This window comes from Paroedura picta, chromosome 1 (assembly GCF_049243985.1).
Source record: "Paroedura picta isolate Pp20150507F chromosome 1, Ppicta_v3.0, whole genome shotgun sequence".
In the NCBI taxonomy this organism is placed as follows: domain Eukaryota; kingdom Metazoa; phylum Chordata; class Lepidosauria; order Squamata; family Gekkonidae; genus Paroedura; species Paroedura picta.
Genome location: NC_135369.1, coordinates 173,850,767 through 173,873,871, shown reverse-complemented (window position 1 = coordinate 173,873,871; position 23,105 = coordinate 173,850,767). Strand labels below are relative to the sequence as shown.

The following is a 23,105-nucleotide window of genomic DNA, read 5'->3' as shown; positions in this document are numbered from 1 at the left end:
ATGATAATGACAACGGCAATAAGTCATAGTAATGATGGACTTGGAGGCATATGCTTCCCATTCCATGATATGGGATCTGAGGAAGCTCATACTTTGAACAAAACTTGGTTGGTCCTAAAGGTGCTCTGGTTAATCCATCTGTTGTATTTGAACTGTGCTGGAGGAGAGCGATATATATAATATATATATAATAAATAAATACATTTGCTCAGACCAACCCAGCCATCCACCTGAATCTACCTTAAATGAAACTTGGTTGTACTTAAAGGTACCCCTGGACTCAAAATTTGTTGCTTCAGACCAACATGGCCACCCACCTGAATCTTCCTTGAATGAAACTTGGCTTGCCTTTAAGGTGCTCCTGGGCTCACAATTTGTTTGGTTGCTTCAGACCAATCCGGCAATCCAGTTGAATCTACTTGGAATGAAACTTGGTTGGTCTTAAAGAAAGCCTGGCAGATGCTCTAGCTCCAGCCCTGAATTTAGGATGCTGAACTAGCTTAGCAATACTTCCTGGCCAGTACTGGTGAGAACTAGCTTAACCGTAAGTGAATCCCTTCCTGAACGTGCCCATCCTTTTGGGGGGTTCTTTCTCAGCACTGAATTAATCTGCTCTGCAAATAATGTACCCTGTCCTTCTGAAGCAAGCAGGTGGTTTAGTTAATCTGACCATAAGTGTTGTAACTTTTTAGATTTATGTAATTGTACTTCCCCGTGTGTATTCCCCCCTCCCCCATAACCTAATATGTGTCTCTGACTAGGGGCCACCCACTACATGCCTTTAACAAAACTGACTCTAGACCAAGAATGCAGGAATAAAATTCATTCTTGAAATGGTTCCATAATTGTTGTTTACTTAATCTCACAGTAGATCCGGTTATACCTGTTAACGAATAACTCCCAATTGCAAACATAATCCATGACATTTACAATCTAGAGATGCTTATTGGGGGGGGGGAGAAGCTAGTGGACGAGCACCAAAAGATCTTTTGCTCCCGGAGGAGCTAAGGGCCCTGTCGGAACTACTATCTTTCCGCAGGGCCTGTAAGATGGAGCTCTTCCGCCAGGTGTATAGTTGAGGCCAGGGCAGAGCCCAGGTTCCATCCAGGATCCCTAATCCATCGGCCAGTCTTTCTCTCCTCTCTCTCTTACAGAATTAACGTCTGACCTCTCTAACAAGCAGGGAAAGTGGGGAGAGTTACAGAATGGAATGCCATATTTTTATTGTAATAATAGGGTATTTATAGGGTTTTATGTGATTTTACTGTGATTTTATATTTTATTGTGAACCGCCGTGAGACCTTTTGGTGAACGCCGGTGTATAAATTTTAATCCGGATGGATCTGGATGGCTACTGGCAACCAGTGCAGCTGCCTCAGCACCAGCTGGATATGGGCCTTCCACAGTGTTCCTGGGAGGACCCTAGCAGCTGCATTTTGGACCAGTTGCAATTTCTGGATCAAGCCCAATGGCAGGCCTGCATAGAACAAGTTACAGAAATCTATTCTGGAGGTGACTGTTGCATTGAACACAGTGGCCAGGTGTTCAAAGGACAGATAGGGTGCTAGTAGCCAAGCCTGGTGAAGATGAAAAAATGCCTGGCTAGCTACTCGTTTGTCCTGTGCCTCCAGAGTTAATGATCACTCCCAGATCCCTGGGAGCCTCTTGTGGCGCAGAGTGGTAAGGCAGCCATCTGAAAGCTTTGCCCATGAGGCTGGGAGTTCAATCCCAGCAGCCGGCTCAAGGTTGACTCAGCCTTCCATCCTTCCGAGGTTGGTAAAATGAGTACCCAGCTTGCTGGGGGGTAAACGGTAATGACTGGGGAAGGCACTGGCAAACCACCCCGTATTGAAAATGCTAGAGGGCGTCACCCCAAGGGTCAGACATGACCTGGTGCTTGCACAGGGGATACCTTTACCTTTACCCAGATCCCTGGCCTGGGGTGTGGTCTTAAGTTGCGTCCCTGCCAGGATGGCTAAACGCGCTTCCAGGTATGCCCCCCCCCAGCCACAGGGGTTGAGTTTCAGGTGACTCTGTTCAAGCCATTCAGCTTCCACACCAGCTAGCGGTACTACAAGCTATAAGAAGGACTCATGCTGCAATGCTATCGTATCTGAAGATATTTTCTGTCTCCTCCTTTTGAAAGTTAAAAGTATGTACATCTTTTCAATAGACTTCATTATGCTGTGTCTGGCCTCAGTTTTGTTGTTGTTGTTGCATTTTATTCATGTTGCTTTTCAGTTTTGGAGCCAAGTTATATGTTGCAGTAGCCATGGGATGCCTTTTAGAGCAGCGGTCCCCAACCTTTCTGTGGTCAGGGACCATCTCCGGGGGAAGGGGAGAGCCGATGACCCGGGTGCCGCACGGCAGCTGCGCACAAATGTGCATGCGCAGTCACTGCGCATGTGTGTAAATGTGCACACGCAGTTGCCGCACATGCACGTTTTCACCACCAGGGGGCAATAACGCGCACACACGAAAACTGCGCATGCACATTTTCGCCACCAGTGGTGCAAATGTGCATGCGCTGCAATTGCACATGCACCTTTGTGTCACCGGCGTGCCGGCAGCTACGCCTGCCTCTTCCCCTCCCTCTTGCAGCGAGAAGCTAGCCGGGCCTGGCGCGACTGCCGGCGGCCCAGTACTGTGGCCTTCCGGACCAGTACCAGGCCGCGGACCGGGGGTTGATGACCCCCGTTTTATAGGAAAATTTAGGTGTCCGAAAATTGTTATGAGGGCCAGATCCTGCTCAGCACCAGGCGATCCCTTTCTGTGTGCTGAAAACTTGAAAAGGCGTAGGGGAGGGGAGACATAGTGCTCCTGCAGTGTGGACCAGCCAGGATCCAGCCCTTGTGATAATTTTCAAACAGCAACATTTTCCTCTCAGATGGCTTCAGTGACTACAGTTTGGACTTGTGATGACCACCATAATGCATCATGTGGCTCTTAATCAGCCTAGAAGAAGAAGAGTTGGGTTTATACCCTGCTTTTCACTACCCAAAGGAATCTCAAAGCAGCTTACAATCGCCTTCCCTTCCTCTCCCCTCAACAGACATCCTGTGAGGGAGGTGAGGCTGAGAGAGCCCTGATATTACTGAAGAAGAAGAAGAGTTGGTTCTTATATGCCGCTTTTCTCTACCTGAAGGCGTCTCAAAGTGGCTTACAATTGCCTTCCCTTTCTTCTCCCCTCAACAGACACCCTGTGAGGGAGGTGAGGCTGAGAGAGCTCTGACAGGACTGCTCTGCGAGAATGGCGCTAACAGGACTGTGACTAGGCCAAGGTCACCCAGCTGGCTGCATGTGGAGGAGCAGGGAATCAAACGCGGTTTGCTAGATTTGAAGCCATTGCTCTTAACCGCTACACCACTCGTCCTACTGCATTGTTTATTAGAGGAATTTGTTGGCCGACTGCATTGCTTTCATAGTTTGTAATCCGCCTTGAGTCTTAATGATGAAGCTGGGCCATAAATGAAGTTAATAATAATAATAAAAATACGAATGTATTTGTTTTCTTACAGGAAATGCTAGAAGCGCTCAAGGCTCTTTCAGTCTTCTTTGTGGAAAACAGTTTGCGTACAAGAAGAAATTTGCGCGGAGACATAGAACATCGCAGCCTAGCCATAAATGAAGAATTCGTCTGCATTTTCAAGCAAGTGAAGGAGGTATTCTGTCTAATCAATTGGCACCACATGTCTAGCAATCCTTAAACATTTAGAGTTTTGTGTCCTCTTTGTGTATGCACAATCAATTTTTCAGGGCTTGGCCATGGGTGCAACTAGTAACGTACCTTTGGGGAATACTCTGTGTAGGTATGCTTCATCAGGAAGGTCTGGCAGGGAGATGATGCAGAATAAGTGATTGTATTATCATTTTAAGCTACTAAGAACAGTGTCTGTTTCTGAACGTTTTCAGGAGCTTGAAAGCATTAATGAAGATGTGCAAGTTATGAGTAACTGCTGCCAGGAAATGACCAGTCACCTGAAGGTACCGTATAAATGAAAAATAGCTTATTTACTACATCTTGAAAATGTTATTTTCTATCATACAGTATTCAAGGTATTCTGCTTCCAATATGTCAGGCTTTCTCAACCAGGGTTTCCTGAATGGGTGGGAGTTAGTTAATTTTTATTTATTTTTAAAATTGGTTAAACATTTATTTGTTTGTTTATTATTTCAATTTCTATCCCGCCACTCCCCGTGGATTTTTGGCAGGTTACGTAAAACAGATAAAAGCCCCAATAAAACCAATCATAAACCCCTCAATAGCATAAAACACAAGAAGTGGCATAATCCCCCTTCCTCCCCTATCTGCGGTCAATCGCTACAGGGTGGGGGTTCGCAAGGTGGTGAAGCGTTGGCTGGAGGAGGGGCCCCAGGTGTTCCTGGTCCCGGCTTCAACCAAAGACCTGGTGGAAGAGCTCCTTTTTGCAGGCCCCACGGAACTGAGACAGCTCCATCAGGGCCCTGCAGCTTTTCCCAGAGCTCATTCCACCAGGTTGGGGCCAGGACTGAAAAGACCCCATCCCAGGTTGAGGCTTCTCTGGGCCCAGGGACCACTAACAGATTAGCACCTGCTGAGTAAAGAACCCTGTGGGAGGGCATAAGGAGACAAGCAGTCCCTCAAATAAGCAGGGCCCAAGCCGTGGATGGCCTTAAAGGTTAATACCAGAACCTTGAATCTGATCCGAAACACAACTGATAACCAATGCAGCTGCTTCAGCAGTGGCTGGATATGAGCCCTCCAAGATGTTCCTGTGAGGACCCTAGCAGCTGCATTTTGCACCAGCTGGAATTTCTGGATCAAAGACAAGGTTAGGCCCACTTAGAGCGAGTTACAGAAGCCTAATCTGGAGGTGACTGTCGCATGGGTCACTGCAGCCAGACAGTCCGAGGGCAGGTAGGGTGCTAGTAGCCTCACTTGGCAAAGATGGTAAAACACTGTGTAGTTTAAACCTGTGACCTGGGCCTCCATTAAAAGGAAGGCATCCAGGATCACACCCAAATTTATGGCCGAACAAGCAATGTTAAGCTGCACCCCAGACAGCGTGAGTAGATGTGCTTCCTGTCCAGGTGACATGACCATACATGACCATATATGGTCATGTAGAAACTCCCCTCCCAAAATGGCCAATGATTGACCTGAGGGGTGGGAAGATGAGACTCATAGGCATGTCCACAGCTCTGCTTCCCAACCATATTCTGCAGGCTCATGCCACTTCTGGGGTTTCTTGAAGCCTGAAAAATGTTTCAGGGGTTTCCCAATGGTCAAAAAGTCGAGAAAGGCTGCAATAAGTACTATTTTTTTCATCCAGAAAATGTATAATAATAAAAATTTAAACAAGATAAAAAATATGACCATGCCATTTTTTTTGGGCTTGGATTCAAGCCATCATGTCTTCGTGGAAATAGACCTGAATCTGATCTCTGTTTGGGAATGCCAGGTTTAGGCATATGGGAGAGATTATTTCACAGGATGAGTTGGTGGGACAGGGGGTTTTAGAAGTCAGGGATTAAGGGAGAAGGGGCTGTCAAGAAGACAGGGGTGGGGGCAGGGAGAGATGGCCTAATTAAAAAACGCTGCGCAGTAATTCAATCTCTAGGATCGAGACTTAAATTGGATTCTGAATTTCAGCTGGGTGAGGAAAGGGAATGTTTAATTACTTCTAAAATAGAACAGCTTTCTTCCGCCTCACCATGTTTAAATGGCGTCTAATTACATTGAAATGAGAACTGTATAAACTATACCTTGAGGCGGTTCAAGCGCTTTAGTTTTAATTAATCTGATTCCGTCTTCCAGGCAGCCAAAGAGCAAACCCAGGACTTAATAGTCAAGACAACTAAGCTGCAAGCAGAGAGGTATGTATTTATTTTTGCTTATATATATATATATTTTACATAAAGCAACAAGGGCTGTGTGGGTTCTGTTCCTCTGGGCCAATTCCCAAGGCGCTTGTTTGTTCAGTTGCTCCTCAAATATGTTAGCGTGACTGTGCCAGAGTGTTTCCACTGATAGGAGGCCTTTTGCTTACCACTCGCAACTTTCTTCCCTTTCACCCTCCATTGCAGCCCAACATGTTCCCTCTGCTAGGAGACCACATTTCAGGGGATGCTTTAGGCTGCCCCCTGGAGGGGAATGGGGACATTGCACTCCGTGGGCAGATGCCCTTCCTCCCTCAGAAATGTTCCTGTCGGTCCAAGCTTACCCCATCCTACAATTTTGTTCTTCTTTATTGCTTAAGCTAACATTCTTGAACAAAATTGCATGCTAGGGAGCCACATTTCAGGGGATATTTTGGGCTACCCCTGTGGGGGGGAGGTACAACCGTTGTATTCTGTGGGCGAAAGTCCTTCCACCCTCAAAAACGTTCCTATTGGTCCAAGCTTACCTTTTCCTACAAATCTGTTCTTCTCTGTGCAGAATATGGTTGAGATGGCCTGTATGGCCCCTTCCAACTCTATGATTCTATGAGAAGCATACATGCCCAACCAGGCCCCTCCCCTTCCCACCCCCTACACGCCATTTTGGGAGGGGTGGTTGACATGATCATATATGGTCATAGCACCAGATCAATGTTTAACAAATTTTAAATATATATGTTAAAAAATTAGCTCTCACTCTTTCAGGGCCGTGAAGAAACCCCAGGGTTTCACGAAACCCTGGTTGAGAAAGCCTGGTATAAGCTTTCAAGAGTCAAATCTCTAACAAAGGAAGTTTTGACTGGTGAAAATCTTATTGGCCTGTAAGGTCAATCAATCTCAGTAAACCTTTATTGGCAGACAGGCCTGTAAAGAGCTGCTGGACTCAGATCTTGCTTTCTTATAGAAGGCCAAAACAGCTACTCACTTGATGCTAATCGGGAGAGATTCTCGATTTCTGTTAATCCAGCTGCCTGCTTCCTTTTCACTAAATTTCCTGATGAGAAAACAAGAACTTTACATTCGCTGTTGCTTTGCATAATATATTCATAGTGAAGATTTGACTCGTGAAATTGTGAATTTTTGGAGGGGTTGTTGAGACCTTAGGGAAGGTAGGCGCATGAAAAGATCAGTAGGTGTGCTGCGCTCGAGGAGTTAGAATCAAGAGGCACAAGGAGAGATAAGGGGTGGTGGTCTGAACTCTGGGCCCCCTCCCCTGTCTAGTTTCCTCTCTTCCTTGTGCTTCTGGCATTCTTAGTCTGTCCACGTTACATCCTGTGGTATCCTAGGTCAGGGTAAGCAACAGGGAAACAGCCCCAAGAGAAGGTCAGGAAGAAGGAGGGGATGGACCTGGGCCCTAGATAGGGATGTCCATCTCCAAGTGGGGCATGGGGATCCTCTAGAATTATAGCTCATCTCCAGACTAAAGAACAACTTCTCCTTCTCCTTCTTCCCTTTCTTCTCCTCCTCCTCCTCCTCCTTCTCCTTCTTCTTCTCCTTCTCCTCTTCCTCCTCCTCCTCCTCCTTCTCCTCCTCCCTCTCCTTCTCCTCCTTCTCCTTCTTCCCCTTCTTCTCCTCATCCTCCTTCTCCTCCTCCTCCTCCTCCTCCTCCTCCTCCTCCTCCTCCTCCTCCTCCTCCTCCTTCCCCGCACCCATTCCCGGCTCCTCCCCCCAAGTCTCCAGGTCTTTCCTGACTCAGAGCTGGCAACCCTAGTCCTAGATTGTCAATATGTATCTGAGGAAGTTGTGGGACTCAATGAAACCTTTCTGTGAGCCTGCTAAGTGTTTTTAGAAAGTGGGCATGGGCCATAGGAGATTTGATTGCCTATGTAGATTTTTAAAAATCATGGTTTGGGTATCAGTTGCCAGCACAGCATAAGGACCTTCTCTGTGTACATGGGAGAGGAAGGGAAGGTGATTGTAAGCCACTTTGAGACTCCTTTTAGGCAGTGAAAACTGGGGTATAAAAACCAACTCTTCTTTTTACCTCCTGAGGCAGCTGTTTTATGGCTGCACTCACCAGTGTGTCCGAATCCCAAAGGCACTTCAGGGGTGGGGACCCCTAGTCTGTGATTGCAGTTTCAGCTTTCTAAATAATGGTATCTATACTAAATTTGAATTCTACTTCCTGTACACAGCAGTCGGCAAAATTGCTAGTTATGCTATTTGTTCGGTGATTTAGACAGATCGAATTAGCTACTCTGGTTCACAGTGGCTTTTATAGGTCAGCTGAATTACCCTCAAGTGATGGCTTCTTTTTAAAAAATGCTCCGTTTATTAGCCGGAACTATGCTTTGGAATAGCTTGTGAGATGTGAACCGTAATGAAATAAATTAGACCAACCATAAAAAGTGACACCCACTTTCTTCCTGCAGCCAGAGATTAGAATTGAAAGCCCAAGTTGCTGATGCTTTCATAGCAGAATTCCAGCTTTCTCCGGAAGAGATGAGAGTCCTTCGAGGGGCGAGGGATGGGCCTATTACAGAGGTAAGTACCTTAAAACGCATAACAGGGGAAGGAATCTATCTTAAATTACTCTTCCTATTGGCTCTCATTTTAAACCAACCACTCTATAAAGCATCTCCGCCTACCCCCCTCCGGCCTTGCCAGTGTAAAGCTTCATTGATCGGAGGAAGCGAGCTCTGATTTACGAACGCCTGTGCAGGGATAAACTTTCTAAAGTCTCTCTAGGGGCCATTGGACTCCAGCTTTGTATTGCATATTGGTGCTGTGGTTAAGAGTGGAAGCTTCTAATCTGGACTGATTCATAGAATCATAGAGTTGGAAAGGACCTCATGGATCATCTAGTCCAACCCCCTGCACTATGCAGGACACTCACATCCCTATAACTCATCCACTGTAACCTATCACTCCCTTGAGCCTTCACAGAATCGGCCTCTCCATCAGATGGTTATCCAGCCTCTGTTTAAAAATCTCCAAAGATGGAGAACCCACCACCTCCCGAGGAAGCCTGTTCCACTGAGAAACCACTCTGTCAGGAACCTCTTCCGGATATTGAGACAGAATTTCTTTTGAATTAATTTCATCCCATTGGTTCAGGGCAAGAGAGAACAACTCTGCTCCATCCTCTATATGGCAGCCTTTTAAATACTTGAAGATGGTTATCAAATCCCCTCTCAGTTGTCTCCTCTCCAGGCTAAACAGACCAAGCTCCCCCAACCTTTCTTCATAGGTCTTGGTCTCCAAACCCCTTATCATCTTGGTTGCCCTCCTCTGGACACGCTCCAGTTTGTCTACATCTCTCTTCAACTGGGGTGCCCAAAACTGAACACAGTACTCCAAGTGAGGCCGAACCAGAGCAGAGTAAAGTGGAACTCCTTGGAGGAAGGGCAAGATAAAAACTAGCAGGAATACCTGCATGAATTAGGGGAAGGTTTAGTCCTCCTGTGGAGCCACGACCATCAACAGTCAACAGAAGAAGAAGAGTTGGTTCTTACATGCCGCTTTTCTCTACCAGGAGTCTCAATGCGGCTTACAATCATCTTCCCATTCCTCTCAGCACAGCAGACACCCTGTGAGGGAGGTGAGGCTGAGAGAGCCCTGATATTACTGAAGAAGAAGGGTTGGTTCTTATATGCCGCTTTTCTCTACCAGGAGTCTCAAAGGGGGCTTACAATCGCCTTCCCTTTCCTCTCCCCACAACAGACACCCTGTGAGGGAGGTGGGACTGAGAGCTCTGACAGGACTCCTCAATCAAAACAGCTCTATCAGTGCTGTGACGACCTCAAGGTCACTCAGCTGTTGGCATGGGGATGAGGAGCAGGGAATCAAACCTGGCTTGCCAGATTAGAAGCCGCTGGTCTTAACCACCACACCACGCTGGCTCTCAGCAGCCACATTCTTCAACATCAGTCCTCAACTTCTCCAATCAAAACCATTTTTGGAGAATCATTGGTCGTCCACGTTGTAACACGTGTTCAATTTCTGACTATAAATTTTGTTTGTAGAAATTGGAATGTTTTGGATGATAAGCCACAGGCATGGCCTTTGTAAAATTATAGCGTCTTTGATGGTAGCATGCATTGGATTCCAGATACTCTGGTTTCCTTTTCTGCTGTAGAGGTTACAAGATGGCGGTTCAGTGAACGGAAGCGACCTGTAGAAGGGCATAGTGTTTCAGGACAGGTCTGCAGCATTTGAGTATCAAACCTTCGTTCTGCTTGTTACCCCCACTCCATAAGTACACCATGTGGGAGAAAATGCACAGCTATGGGTTTTCCCTGGATGGGGCCAATGGCAGCTTTGGTGTATGGAGGCGGGGAAGAATCAATACCCTGCTCCTTTCTTCTTCAGTGCAAAGGTGCACATGTGAAGAGGGAGGGGGGTGGATGAGAACAGGTTCTAGTGCTTGGTTTTCCAAACAAGAGCAAAGGCGAGCAAGTGTGTGTATTCCCTTATGCCAGCCTTTCTCATCTTTTTAACCATTGTTGTTGTTGTTAGGTGCGAAGTCGTGTCCGACCCATCGCGACCCCATGGACAATGATCCTCCAGGCCTTCCTGTCCTCTACCATTCCCTGGAGTCCATTTAAGTTTGCACCTACTGCTTCAGTGACTCCATCCATCCACCTCATTCTCTGTCGTCCCCTTCTTCTTTTGCCCTCAATCGCTCCCAGCATTAGGCTCTTCTCCAGGGAGTCCTTCCTTCTCATGAGGTGGCCAAAGTATTTGAGTTTCATCTTCAGGATCTGGCCTTCTAAGGAGCAGTCAGGGCTGATCTCCTCTAGGACTGACCAGTTTGTTCGCCTTGCAGTCCAAGGGACTCGCAAGAGTCTTCTCCAGCACCAGAGTTCAAATGCCTCAATTCTTTGACGCTCGGCCTTCCTTATGGTTCAACTTTCGCAGCCATACATTTAACCATAGTCTCTTATAATGTCTTGGGACATTAATATCACAATGTGTCATTACTCTACAGTCACTGCTGTAGAGTAATTACACATTGTGATATTAATATTTGTAGACCCCTACAAATTTGGATTTTATGCGACCAATTTGGGATAGAACTACATAAACCAAGACATGATAAGAGACTAAAATATCACTGATGAAGATATCGAAAACGGGCTATTCCTGGGAATCCGTTTTGAAATTGTTTTGAACATTGTGAAATTGTTTTGAACATTAAATCACTTCGCCATTGCCAGCTGGAGACATTTTTTCTTCTACTGGAGATGGTAGAGTAGCAGAGAATGGCATTCAGGCACCCTAGTGAGGACCAATTCGGGGATGTGTATTTCAACCGAGCTGCAGCTTCTGAAATAACGTATTGCTTACCGGGGATGTGATATTCTGAAGCCAGGCACATTGAGAATCACTCATCCATGCTCTTTAAGCCTGGTCTTAAAGACACATTCTTGGCAATGCAGGTTCCCTCCAGCGAGGAAGATAAATTACTGGCAGCAGCAGAATTAACATGATTCATGACTCTCTTTGTGTCCCTGCTATGCTTTGGTAGTGAATGTATAAAAAGGTATCCCCTGTGCAAGCACCGAGTCATGTCTGACCCTTGGGGTGACGCCCTCTAGCGTTTTCATGGCAGACTCAATACGGGGTGGTTTGCCAGTGCCTTCCCCAGTCATTACCGCTTACCCCCCAGCAAGCTGGGTACTCATTTTACCGACCTCGGAAGGATGGAAGGCTGAGTCGACCTTGAGCCGGCTGCTGGGATCGAACTCCCAACCTCATGGGCAGACAGCTCCAGACAGTATATCGCTGCCTTACCACTCTGCGCCACAAGAGGCTCATAAGTGAATGTATAGAGTGTTTGTTTGCTTTGGTTGGATTTTAAACGGTGATGTTGTATCATAATGTTGTAGAGTTGCCTCTGAGTAATGCACGTAGCCTTCCAGGAAGTGAGCCGCAGTAAAATACGTGTGGGGAACGTGGCTGATGTTGCCATGTGGAGTCAGCCATTTTTGTAAGCCTGATACACAATAGATGATAATGTTAGCCTCTCAGTCATGCCCAACCCTTGGCCATCCTATGGGTCAGCTGTCTCAATGATCTTGCATTGCTTCTTTTAGTTGACTAATGCTCTGGCCAGTGTGCATCTTGAGCCTGTCAAAGCGCAGTGTTCCTTGAAGGCCTGGTTTACTTTGACCACTGACCCGTCCTGGCATAACTGCCCTCTCCATTGAGTTGGATCACATGATATGGCCAAAGTAAATGAGACTGAGTTTCGTGATTTTGCCTACCAGTGATAGATCAGGCTTTGCACACTGTAAAACACTGTTTCTTCTGTATTATAGAAAATCGAGCATGTTCCAGGATGGACATTCGCTTTGTCAGCACTTTCCATCGTGTCCTTTAATTGTGTTGCAGGGTTTTTTCAAAGTGTTAGGAAGAGTAAAGCAAATCCACAGCGATGTCAAGATTCTTCTGCGGACAAACCAGCAGAGATCAGGGTGAGTTCATTTTGAATAATTACCAAGGAGCAGCCTTCGTTCGCGGAATTAATCGAGGCATAGAAACTGTTGCTCAAATCTATATGGATTTGAGGAAGATCCATGTGGATGTGAACTCCCGATCTTCAAGCGCTTTTTTTGATTACACACGAAGCCCTTTTTTCTAACTACTTTACCCATTTTGCATCGGCAGCCTAGAAATCATGGAGCAGATGGCTTTGCTGCAGGAGACTTCTTATGAGCAGCTCTACCGCTGGACTCAAGGTACCGTTAATCTTTTTTAGTTACTTCTTTTCAAAAGCTCGTTTCACCTCTGAAACTTAGGCTGCTCAGCCTCATTTGTAGACTTTAAAACATGAAACCACAATAATCTCCATTACCATCATCATCCACACTTATTATTTACTTCATCAATACCAGCGGTGGCCAAACTGAGCCAGCAGGGGCTCATGGGAATTGTAGTCTATGGACATCTAGAGCGCCATATTTTGGCTACCCCTGATTTATACCATAATTTTCCCCCAGTGAGACCCAAGAGGCTAAAATCGCTGTCCTCTCCTACATTTTATCTTAACAACAACCCTGTGAGGCAGTGGTCCCCAACCTGCGGGCCGCGGCCCGGCACCGGGCCGCAAAGGCCATGGCGCCGGGCCGCAGGTCCCTCTCCCCGCCCCCCCCCCCCCCGCGGTAAAAAACTTCCCAGGCCGCAAGCTTGCGGCCCGGGAAGCTACTTACTGCGGGAGGGCGGGGAGAGGGAATCAGGGCCGGGCCGCGCCCGTGCAGGCCGCGCCCGCGCGGCCCGATCCGCGGGTGCGGCTCGCGGGTGCGGCCCGATCCGCGGGAGCGGCCCTATCCGCGGGCGCGGCCCGCACGGGTGCGGTCCCCGCGGGCGCGGCCCGATGCCCTGCCGGTCCCCAGCCTAATAAAGGTTGGGGACCACTGCTGTGAGGTACGTTTGGCTGAAAGAGGGTGGCTGGCACAAGATCACCCAGTGCACTTCCATGGCACGAGTGGGGATGCGAACCCAAGTCACTCAGATCCTAGTTTCGTGCTCTAACCACTGCACCACGCTGGCTCCTGTGGTGTTTGCAGTGAAGCAGGCTTTCCCTCTAGCAAATCCAGCTGCCTCACTAGTCCCTGGGCTGCCATCCTGCAACAGGAGTGGACATGAGCCCCGTTTTGGGATCTCAAAGGCATTTGAACAGGGACCAGAGCTTTTTGGGAAACAGGGAGTCAGAACTTATTTTGGGTATTTTGGTTTGGGTATTTTGATAATACTGTGGTTTTCTTTTAAAATGGGAATAGTCCAAGAGTGCAAGTTTAGAATTGCACAAAAGGATCAATTTAATATTAGAAATGCCATATTTGACTTATTATTGTTATTTTATTATTATTATTTAAATGTATTTCCCACCACTTCCCAGACCGGCTCGTGGTGGGTTACATGCTAAAACCCCAATTAAACCCCATTAAAACTATCCAAGGACACAGAAATCATACAGCAAACAAAAGCAGAACAAATATGATGGTTTCAAATGCGTAGCCATGTTGTTCTGAAGTAGCACAATAAAATCAGAGGCTAGTGGCACCTTTAAGACCAACAAAGATTTATTCAAGGCGTGAACTTTCGAGTGCAAACACCCTTCGTCAGTCTATGACCTTCTTACATGACAGGGAATACTGATGTAATAGAAACTGATGTAACAGAATTGATTTTTGCTATATATTCCCTGTCATGTAAGAAGATCACAGTCTGATGAAGAGTGCTTGCACTCGAAAACTCATGCTTTGAAAAAAACATGGTGGTATCACTCAGTCTCCCATCCCCCCAATAAAACATCTAATAAAGGGAGTGGGAAGAGGGGGAGCAAAGGTAACAGATGGTCTCAATACAGCCTAGTGCTGGGGGAGCTCCAATCCGATGTTTTGAATTCTTAATTTTATAATTAGTAGAACTCCACCCTGACCTGGATTGCCCAGGCTGGCCCAGCCTCGTCAGATAGTGGGAGCTAAGCAGAGTCGGCCGTAGTTAGTACTTGGTGGGGAGACCAACAGCAGGCTCTCTGCCTTTTCTGCTGCAGGAATGACAGCTGTATTGTTGCCGTTGTTGTTTTGCTCTTTCGTAGGTGAATGCAGGGCGTTAACACAAGAATCATGTGACATTTCTCCAGTTTTGGCCCAAGCCATGGAAGCTTTACAAGACCGGCCTGTTCTCTACAAGTAGGTTGACGTGTTATCTTATTTATTTGTTTGTTTATTTCTCAGTTTCTTGACTGCCCCTCTCGACTAAGCCCCTACCCCCCAGCAATTCCTGGAGTCTCCAGGAACAATCAGAAATCACCCCCCCCCCCTTGGGCCTGTGAAAATTCTAGTTTTGGAGCTCAGCTGCTATGGAATAGGGTTCACTGAACAACTGTAAAATCATACCTGATTTTTGGGTGGCTTTATAATGTTACATCCAACTATTCTTCTCGGAAACTACCCCTCCTGTGTTGCTTCCCGTTGATGACCTACCTCAGCAGAATCGATATCAGGGGTCTCCAACCTATTTTGAGGCTGCGGACGACTTTGGAATTCCGACACAACACGGTCAACAAGATGGCTGCTGCAGAATGGCTGCTGCAGGAGGTGGAGCCAGCCTCCTGCAAACACTTGGCGAGTCGCAGAATAGGTGTCATGTTTATTTTTATGAATTTATTTATAATTTGATTTATATACCACCATTCTCAGAAATTATGGTTTATGGCGGTTTATAACACACACACACATTTATTTATATATAATAAAACAGGAAAACCATAATTCATAAAAACATCAAAACCCAATAAAACATCCTAATATTGCACAAATTCCCAAGATGGCGGTTAACCAGATTAATTCTCCCAGACCTCTAATGCTGTTGAATGAGAAGTTGAAACAGCTGAGGATGGAAAACACTGGGGGTAGTTTCTGCAGGTCTAGCACCAAAGCATGGCAACTGGGGGGGGGAATGTTGGGAACTGCTGGTCTGTATGATTTTTATTATCTGTAACTGTGCTGATTAAAGTGTTGGTTAAAACTTGTCCCGGTAGTAGTATTGGACAATTCCACTCTAGCATTTCTCTTGTTTGAAAATTTTAGCTTTTTGTGTATGGGTGACCTCTTGACCTAATACCTTTAAAAATCAGCGGCAGTCACTGCATTGGAATGCCCAGCTTTTCCAGCACACGTAGCAAGATCCAGTGTTCCCAAATCAGAAATAACCTGTTTTTTATTTAATTGTGTATTTGGTGCCTGCTCAATTTGTTCCGTTCTAACAGCCTCACAACTAAATCCTCTGAGAGGGGCACAATTCCACCCAATAATTACTTGGCCATTAACAGCATTTTGAGAGTCAGCTGTTTGTAGTGTTGACGTACCCTGTAAAATCAGACCCCTTCACAACTGTGGTGGGAACAACGGTGTGCATTAACACGTTCAAATGGATTTTCGCTGCAGATATACCCTCGATGAGTTTGGAACTGCCAGAAGAAGTGCCGTGGTCCGGGGCTTTATCGATGCCCTGACTAGAGGCGGTCCAGGAGGCACTCCCCGCCCTATCGAGATGCATTCCCATGATCCTCTGAGGTACAACAGTGGAACAGTGGTGCATGTTGCAAAGAAATTGGGAGGGAGTGTCAAGGGCAGACAAACAACTTGCTTCTGGATTAATAGAAAGCTTTATTGATAGCAGATCAGCATGCCTTAACGATCATAGTCGATTTCGTTCGATACAGGTCAAACAGGCACTTTTACACTTTCCCTTTCCGGCCCAATGTTCCCAGGGAGTAGGATCCCCCCTCCCACAGGTGCCAGCCCGGGCGTCATTCCAAACGATAGTTAGGCCGTCTTGGCCTTGGGTGCTAGAGACAGTTCCTCTCCTACAGATAACATAGTTAGCAGAAATATGCACAGAGTCTAAATCATGGCAAAGCAAAGCAGACAGCTCAGGGTTATACAAAGGTTCTCAAAACAGCACACATTAGGCCAAGATGGAGTCACACAGGTCAGATACAAATCATGGCAGGAGTCAGAGCATCAGATCCTGAGGGGGGGGGGGAGGAATTATAGGCAAAGTAGCAGCCCTTTATACAACAGAATCTTTTTGCTCATTGCTGTTTTAGGTACGTAGGAGACATGTTGGCCTGGCTACATCAAGCTACCGCTTCCGAAAAAGAGCACTTGGAAGCCATGTTAAAACTCGTGACTGCTGAAGGTACCGCTGAAGTTCAAATCTCCCAATGAATGTAGCGGGAAGCAAGGAAGTGGTTGAGTCAGAGTTTGGCAAGGGGAAGGCATGGGGAGTCACTCACCCTCATCAATCAATCAATCGATCAATCGATCGATCAATTGCTTTATTGCGATCCAAGATCAACATACAGACAGCCATAACATCACAAAATACATAGCTGTCATTCACGCAACAAATGATAAAACTATTAATGTCATATAATATCTGTTTTACTTAATATTTCTGTTAAGGGCTTGGGGTTGGGCTCATGGTTTAAGTGCCACTCAGCACTTAAGACCCACTCAGGGCAGCTGTCCCACCCCTGAGTGCCTCCTCCTCCAACCGGCTTGCCTGTCTGTCCAGCAGCCAGCCAATCGCCTTCCGTTCCGCCACCCCTGCCCACCCCCTCCTTCCTCTTCCCTCAGAGGCTCGGAGGCTGCAGATCCCTGCTGCATGAGAGCTGTCCCTGCCAGTGAGTTCCCTAACCGCTGCCTGCAGCCTTTCCAGGTCCTGGGGGGAGGGGGAGGCTATCTCAGAAATCTAGCGCCTGTTGTATTCCTGAATGCAACGGGCTTTGTCCCTAGTAATAATAATAAATCTATACATAAAAACAACAGCAGGATTACTAGGAGTCAGTCAGTTTCTTCTGCCTTGTTGAGCATGGCACTGCACAATATTGTTCTTCATTAAAAGTAATTTTGGTAAAGCTATCAGCCAGGAGAGGAGAAATATTAAAATGGTCTGTTCTGCCTGCAAATTTTGACTAGTTTGGCAAAATATATTGGGTGTGAACGTTCTGGTGAAATTGACAATATGATCAATGGTTTCTACCATTCCGGACAGACGTGGATATAAACAGAAAGCATAAGAAATACGTGCACACCTCCCTTCTATCAGAGCATATGGTAGGGTGTTGAACCGAGCTAGAGTAAATGCTCTGTGATGTCTAGGGTACTCTAAGGCAGGGGTAGTCAAACTGTGGTCCTCCAGATGTCCATGGACTACAATCCCCATGAGAGTAAAGCTAGTCACAGTAGGGACCCAAGATCAGCAGAATGGAGGCAAGAAGGGATTGGGATCAAGGGAGTTTAAGTGGCGGGGCTGGAGGCGAAAGGGAGAAAAACGTCATTGTGTAATAAAGGAGAGGTCATGCAGACGGGGCGTAGAGGAAGGTGCAAGACTGAGATTATGGCAAGATTCCGGACAGTGGAAGAAGAGGGAGGGAATGGTTGGAGCAAGTCCTTAGCAGAGAAGGGAAGGGAATTGTGAGGCACCAAGGGAGGAGCAGTAAAGATATTCAGCAAGCAAGAAGGCAGAGAGAGGAAGGAAGAGGAGAAAGTGAGTGAGCTTTCAGCAGAGGAAGTTGGCCTTGTCAGACCCTCCCAGATCTCTGATCCTTTGCAGAGGTCCGCAAAGAATTGCATTTGTTGGTTGTAAGAGTGAGGAGGTGTTGATGAGCTTATCAAATGGAACCTCAGAAAATAACCCCTGAATAACTTTTGTTGCTGCATTTTCAGGTGTTGAAGAAACTCTGCAAGAGGTCGTTGGGCACATCACAGAAGGAGTCTGCCGGCCTCTTAAGGTAAAATATTTTGCTTTATGTGAACCCTCCATGTAAATATGTAGTGTGTGTGTTTTTTAAAGCATTTCCATATACCCCTAGTGAAATAGGACCTTACAGGACATTGTATAAATGTAATGATTGTGTTTCCTGTTACTATCATTGTTGGAAGCCTGTTGGTTGACTCAGAGCCGAAGGGCTCCTTCCTTCAAGACCCCTTTCAATTTAGTTCAGCCTTTCTCAACTTTTTCACCATTGGGAAACCCCTGAAATATTCTCCAGGCTTTGAGAAACCCCAGAAGTGGTGTGATTGTGCAGGATATGGTGGGGAAGCAGAGCTGTGGACACGCCCACCTGGGGCTCCTCCCCTTCCCATCCCCTCCAGGGCCATCATTGGCCATTTTGGAAGTGGAGACGGGTTGACATGACAATATTTGGTCATGTCATCTGATAAATGTTTAATAAATTTTAAAATATTAACTCCCATCCAATTGGGAAACCCTCCCAGGGCTGGCCAGAAACCCCAGAGTTTCAGGAAACCCTGGTTGGGAAAGCCTGAATTGGCTCAAAGACGATACTTGCAAACCTGGGCTTCTCCCCAAGTAATCAACCTAGACTGGGTGGAGATCAGGCAAAGCAAGTTCTCAGGCAAAAGACAGAAGATACTGAAAGACAAATGGACACAGCCTTTCTCTCATCGCTGTCTACGGGATAGACCAGGGGTAGTCAAACTGTGGCCCTCCAGATGTCCATGGACTACAATTCCCATGAGCCCCTGCCAGCATTTGCTGGCAGGGGCTCGTGGGAATTGTAGTCCATGGACATCTGGAGGGCCGCAGTTTGACTACCCCTGGGATAGACATTTAAACCATGCTCTCCTGTGCCCATGGCACTTTCAGAGGGCAGATTCGAAAGAACTACAATTTCAGAGAGATTGTGCACCTGCCCACCAACGAAGGTGGAAACAATCGAGTGCATCTTTTTTGCCTGCCCTCTGGATGCTACAGCTCATAACAAGCTTATCTGCCCCCTTTCGGAGAAGAAGCCACACCAAAAAGATGTAGAATGAAGCAAAGAGGGACTCACACGTGGAAAGCCTCAAGTCACATTTCAGATAGCGAAATTTCCTGCCTGCGTGACTCAAGCTCATGTGAAGGATATAAAAGATTTAATCATTATGACCTTATGTCGTTTTATCTACCTATATCAGAAAACTTACTTAAATCCAAATGTTTTGCTTTTTGTATCTCCCCAAAATTTTGTTTTTACTATGTCTAATCTCTCTGTTCTGGCCTGTGACCGTGTGAATAAATAAAACTCATGATTGGTTGATGCTGACAATTCAGTCTGAGGCATAGGCCGTTCTACAACGGCATAGGCCGTTCCATTTTCACAGTTTCCTGGCCACAGAGTCAATTATTTAATTTAAATGTTGGTCCTTTTAAAAAAGATTCATCCTTGTATTCCTTGAGGCTGACAGTGTGGAGATGTTGAATTTTTAAAAAGGGAGGTGTGTCTGTATGGTTGAACCCGTGTTTTTTGTCTCATCCGGTTTCCCTCAGGTTAGAATTGAACAGATGATTGTGGCCGAACCTGGAGCAGTCCTGCTATATAAAATTTCTAACCTCCTCAAATTCTACCACCACACCATCAGGTAAGCTTGGAACAGACAGTGAAGAAAAATCAAATTACCTTTGGCTTCAGATTAAAAGGGCTAGTTTTTTTTTGCGGCAGTAGAGTTTGTTGCACTTAAGGGGGAGGGAGAATCCTAAAGCCCTCATTCAAGTAACTGTAACACTTCTGGTGGATAGCCATGTTAGTCTGAAGCAGAAGAGAAAAGTCTTAAGCAGGCGATGGCAAAATGATTTATTCCAATGAAAACAATATTCAAAACAATTTCAAAATGGATTCCTAGGTACAGTCCATTTTCGATATCTTCATCATTGATAGTCTCAATATCGTTAATAACTCAATCTACTCTAATTGTAATCTTTTGGGTGATGAAATTATAGAAAATTATTTTGCTTGGTGTCACCGCTGAAGACTAATTACACATCGTGATACTAATATTAGTAGACCCCCACAAAATTGGATATTGTAGAAAATAACCTAGTCTCTGGTAATATTTTGCTTTGTGTAGTTCAATCCCAAAATTGGTCATATAATGTCCTGCAATCCCAGGCAAAGCGCTACCTTGTGGAGGAGTGGAAGTAGACTGTCCCAAAGGTATTATAAGCAGAAGAAAAAAGTCTCAAGCGTGAGATGGCGAAATGATGCTGAATATCACATTTACAATGTAAATTTTAATGGGGTTTTAATTGGGGTTTTATTGCCTGTGGGGTTTTTATTGTGTAATCCGCCATGAGCCAGCTTGCCAGGAGTGGCGGGAAACAAATCTAAATAATAGTAATACTAATAGTAATAATAGTAATAGAGTTTAATTCTCCATGCTAAAACACACTGCTCCTAGTTTTACTCTTCCTAAGCTAAATAGCAGGATCTGACATGTCTTTCTTGGGTATAATTAATCCCTCCTCTCTCTCTCTTTCCCCATTTTTCAGTAATATTGTGGGAAACAGCGCCGCCATGCTGCTAACGACTATCGAAGAGATGCACCTGCTGAGTAAAAAGATTTTCTTCAACAGTTTGAGCCTGCACGCTAGTAAATTGATGGATAAGGTTGGTTTCAGGGCCGGGTGGCTCTCCTGGTCCTATAGCCTACATGCCCATCAACAAGGGGTCAGGCTGCATCTCCCAGGCCCTAGACTCCACACTCCGCGCTCCGCTGCCCTGGTTCTCATAGACATAGTAGTGACCACTGCAGTTTTGCATACTACTTTGGAAAGCTGGAATTCCAAGTTACATGCATTAATCCAGAATGTTTAAAAATATGTAAATGGTAATGAAAGAAAGGGAAACGGGGTGTGTGGGGGGTGCAGTTAGGGAAGAAGAATAGTGAGAATAAAACAATGGAACATAACTGCTGAAATAACACTGTTATTTAAGAACTGAGGATTGCCCCATAGACTTGGAATTTGTAGAAATCAGAAGTCTTTAATGGGAAATATCGAAGCAACAGCATACACCATTCATGCTTGAACTGGGGGGATACCCCTAGTTCAGGTCTTAAATACCTTTGGAGCGGTCTACCTCCACTCCCCCACAAGTGACTGCTTTGCCTGGGATTGCAGGTGGTTGGAATGGCAATGGTGGGGGGCTGGTCACTCTCAGTAGGAAGTAGCACAGGTGCTGGGCTAGCCTAGAGGGGGGGGGGAGGGATATGAATTACAAAAGGTGACTAGGAGGGCTTGGGGAACCTTCAAAAGACTCAAGGATGTGAGTGTCATGGGAGATGTGGAATTTTTAGGGCTTAATGGCCACCTGCTTACAAAACCGAATCCAAACAGAAATACAACATATGGCAAATACCACCGGGTTTGGACAAGAACATTGTATTTCCATGTTGCCATGGCAGGGTGGGGATTTGAATCTGGATCTCAACCAGGGTTTTGTGAAACCCTGGGGTTTCTTTACAGCCCTGGAAGCTTCCCAAATGTGTGGGAGTTAATTTGTTAAACATGTATCGAGTGATACAACCATATATGGTCATGTCGACCTGCCCTACCCTTCCCAAATGGCCAGTGATGGGCCTGGAGGGGGTGGGAAGGGGAGGAGCCTCAGGTGGGCGTGTCCACAGCTGTTTCCAAACCATCTTCTGCACGATCTTGCCACTTCTGGGGTTTCTTGAAGCCTGAAGAATGTTTCAGGGGTTTCTCAGTGGTAAAGAAGTTGAGAAAGGCTGGCTTAAGCCCATGGAGAACATGTAATGTTCTGAAGAAGAAGAGTCGGTAACACAGTTGAGAAAGGCTGCTCCAACCACGGCATCACATCGGCTCTCTTGCTCAACTGAACAAAGAGATTTGTGGGCCGTTGAAGATAATGAAGCAGTCTCCGTTTGTGCTGTGGGAATATGACTGCATTTTTCCAGCTCCCAGCCCTGGAGAGAAAGTGGAACTGAGCAGGGCTCAGAATGCCTCTACTCCTTTTTAGAAAAGGGAACTCCTTGGCTATTGACAAGCCCTGCACAGGACTGAAGATTAGGCAAGAGATGGATGGAAAGAGATTTGTAGTTGCTTTGGGCCAGTGCACTGTACGTCTGTCACCTGTCACGATAGGGGGGGCTTCACATCGATCAATCTCGTTTTGAGAAAGACGTTCACAACAGGTTGGGCACTGTTTTTCAGATTGAGCTTCCCCCTGCCGATCTTGGCCCAAGCTCAGCGCTGAATCAAACCCTTCTCCTGCTGCGCGAGATTCTGGCATCTCACGACTCCTGCGTAGTCCCTGTGGACACCCGACAAGCTGACTTTGTGCAGGTAGGCCGTTGTTTTGGGAAGCCTTGGTGCACGTTGATCTGAACCACCTGAAGGCGGCGCGGCGCATGGATGAGAAATGCCAGGAACGGGGTGGGGGTTGTAGTGGTACCGATTTACATCAGCACCCTTGGTTCACCCTCTCCCTGCTAGTGTGTGTTTTATGGGGTTTTTAGATTAGATTGGGTATGTACTTTCTGCCACAACATCTTTTCTGGGTTTTCTTTTTTCAGGCTTTTGTATTGTATTTAAGGGATTTCTATGCTTGTTTTTAAGGGGTTTAATGGGGGATTCAGAGAGAGCCTCAGAGGCGCAGAGTGGTAAGGCAGTCGACATGCTGTCTGAAGCTGTCTGCCCATGAGGCTGGGAGTTCAATCCCAGCAGCCGGCTCAAGGTTGACTCAGCCTTCCATCCTTCCGAGGTCGGTAAAATGAGTACCCACCTTGCTGGGGGATAAATAGTAATGACTGGGGAAGGGAATAGCAAACCACCCCGCATTGAGTCTGCCATGAAAACGCTAGAGGGCGTCACCCCAAGGGTCAGACATGACCCGGTGCTTGCACAGGGGATACCTTTATTATTAT

The 23,105-nt window shown here is 46.3% G+C and overlaps 2 protein-coding genes across 4 annotated transcripts in view; one reads left to right on the top strand and one right to left on the bottom strand.

The window, feature by feature from the left end:
• FOXO1 (forkhead box O1) overlaps positions 1-23,105 on the bottom strand; it is a 456,870-nt gene that overhangs the window by 261,782 nt on the left and 171,983 nt on the right. The gene's annotated exons all lie outside the window — the stretch shown is intronic.
• Positions 1-23,105, top strand: part of COG6 (component of oligomeric golgi complex 6) — a 34,115-nt gene that overhangs the window by 518 nt on the left and 10,492 nt on the right. For both annotated transcript variants that reach the window (XR_013226887.1, XM_077312583.1), the window contains exons 2-14: positions 3,519-3,662; positions 3,913-3,984; positions 5,798-5,856; positions 8,292-8,403; positions 12,256-12,338; positions 12,532-12,602; positions 14,465-14,558; positions 15,816-15,944; positions 16,481-16,572; positions 18,105-18,169; positions 19,711-19,802; positions 20,710-20,827; positions 22,393-22,524. Coding sequence is in view for 1 of the 2 variants with exons in the window: in XM_077312583.1 (XP_077168698.1) it covers positions 3,519-3,662; positions 3,913-3,984; positions 5,798-5,856; positions 8,292-8,403; positions 12,256-12,338; positions 12,532-12,602; positions 14,465-14,558; positions 15,816-15,944; positions 16,481-16,572; positions 18,105-18,169; positions 19,711-19,802; positions 20,710-20,827; positions 22,393-22,524 (1,263 nt within the window). In the remaining variant the exon portion in view is untranslated. The remainder of the gene's footprint in view (positions 1-3,518; positions 3,663-3,912; positions 3,985-5,797; positions 5,857-8,291; positions 8,404-12,255; positions 12,339-12,531; positions 12,603-14,464; positions 14,559-15,815; positions 15,945-16,480; positions 16,573-18,104; positions 18,170-19,710; positions 19,803-20,709; positions 20,828-22,392; positions 22,525-23,105) is intronic.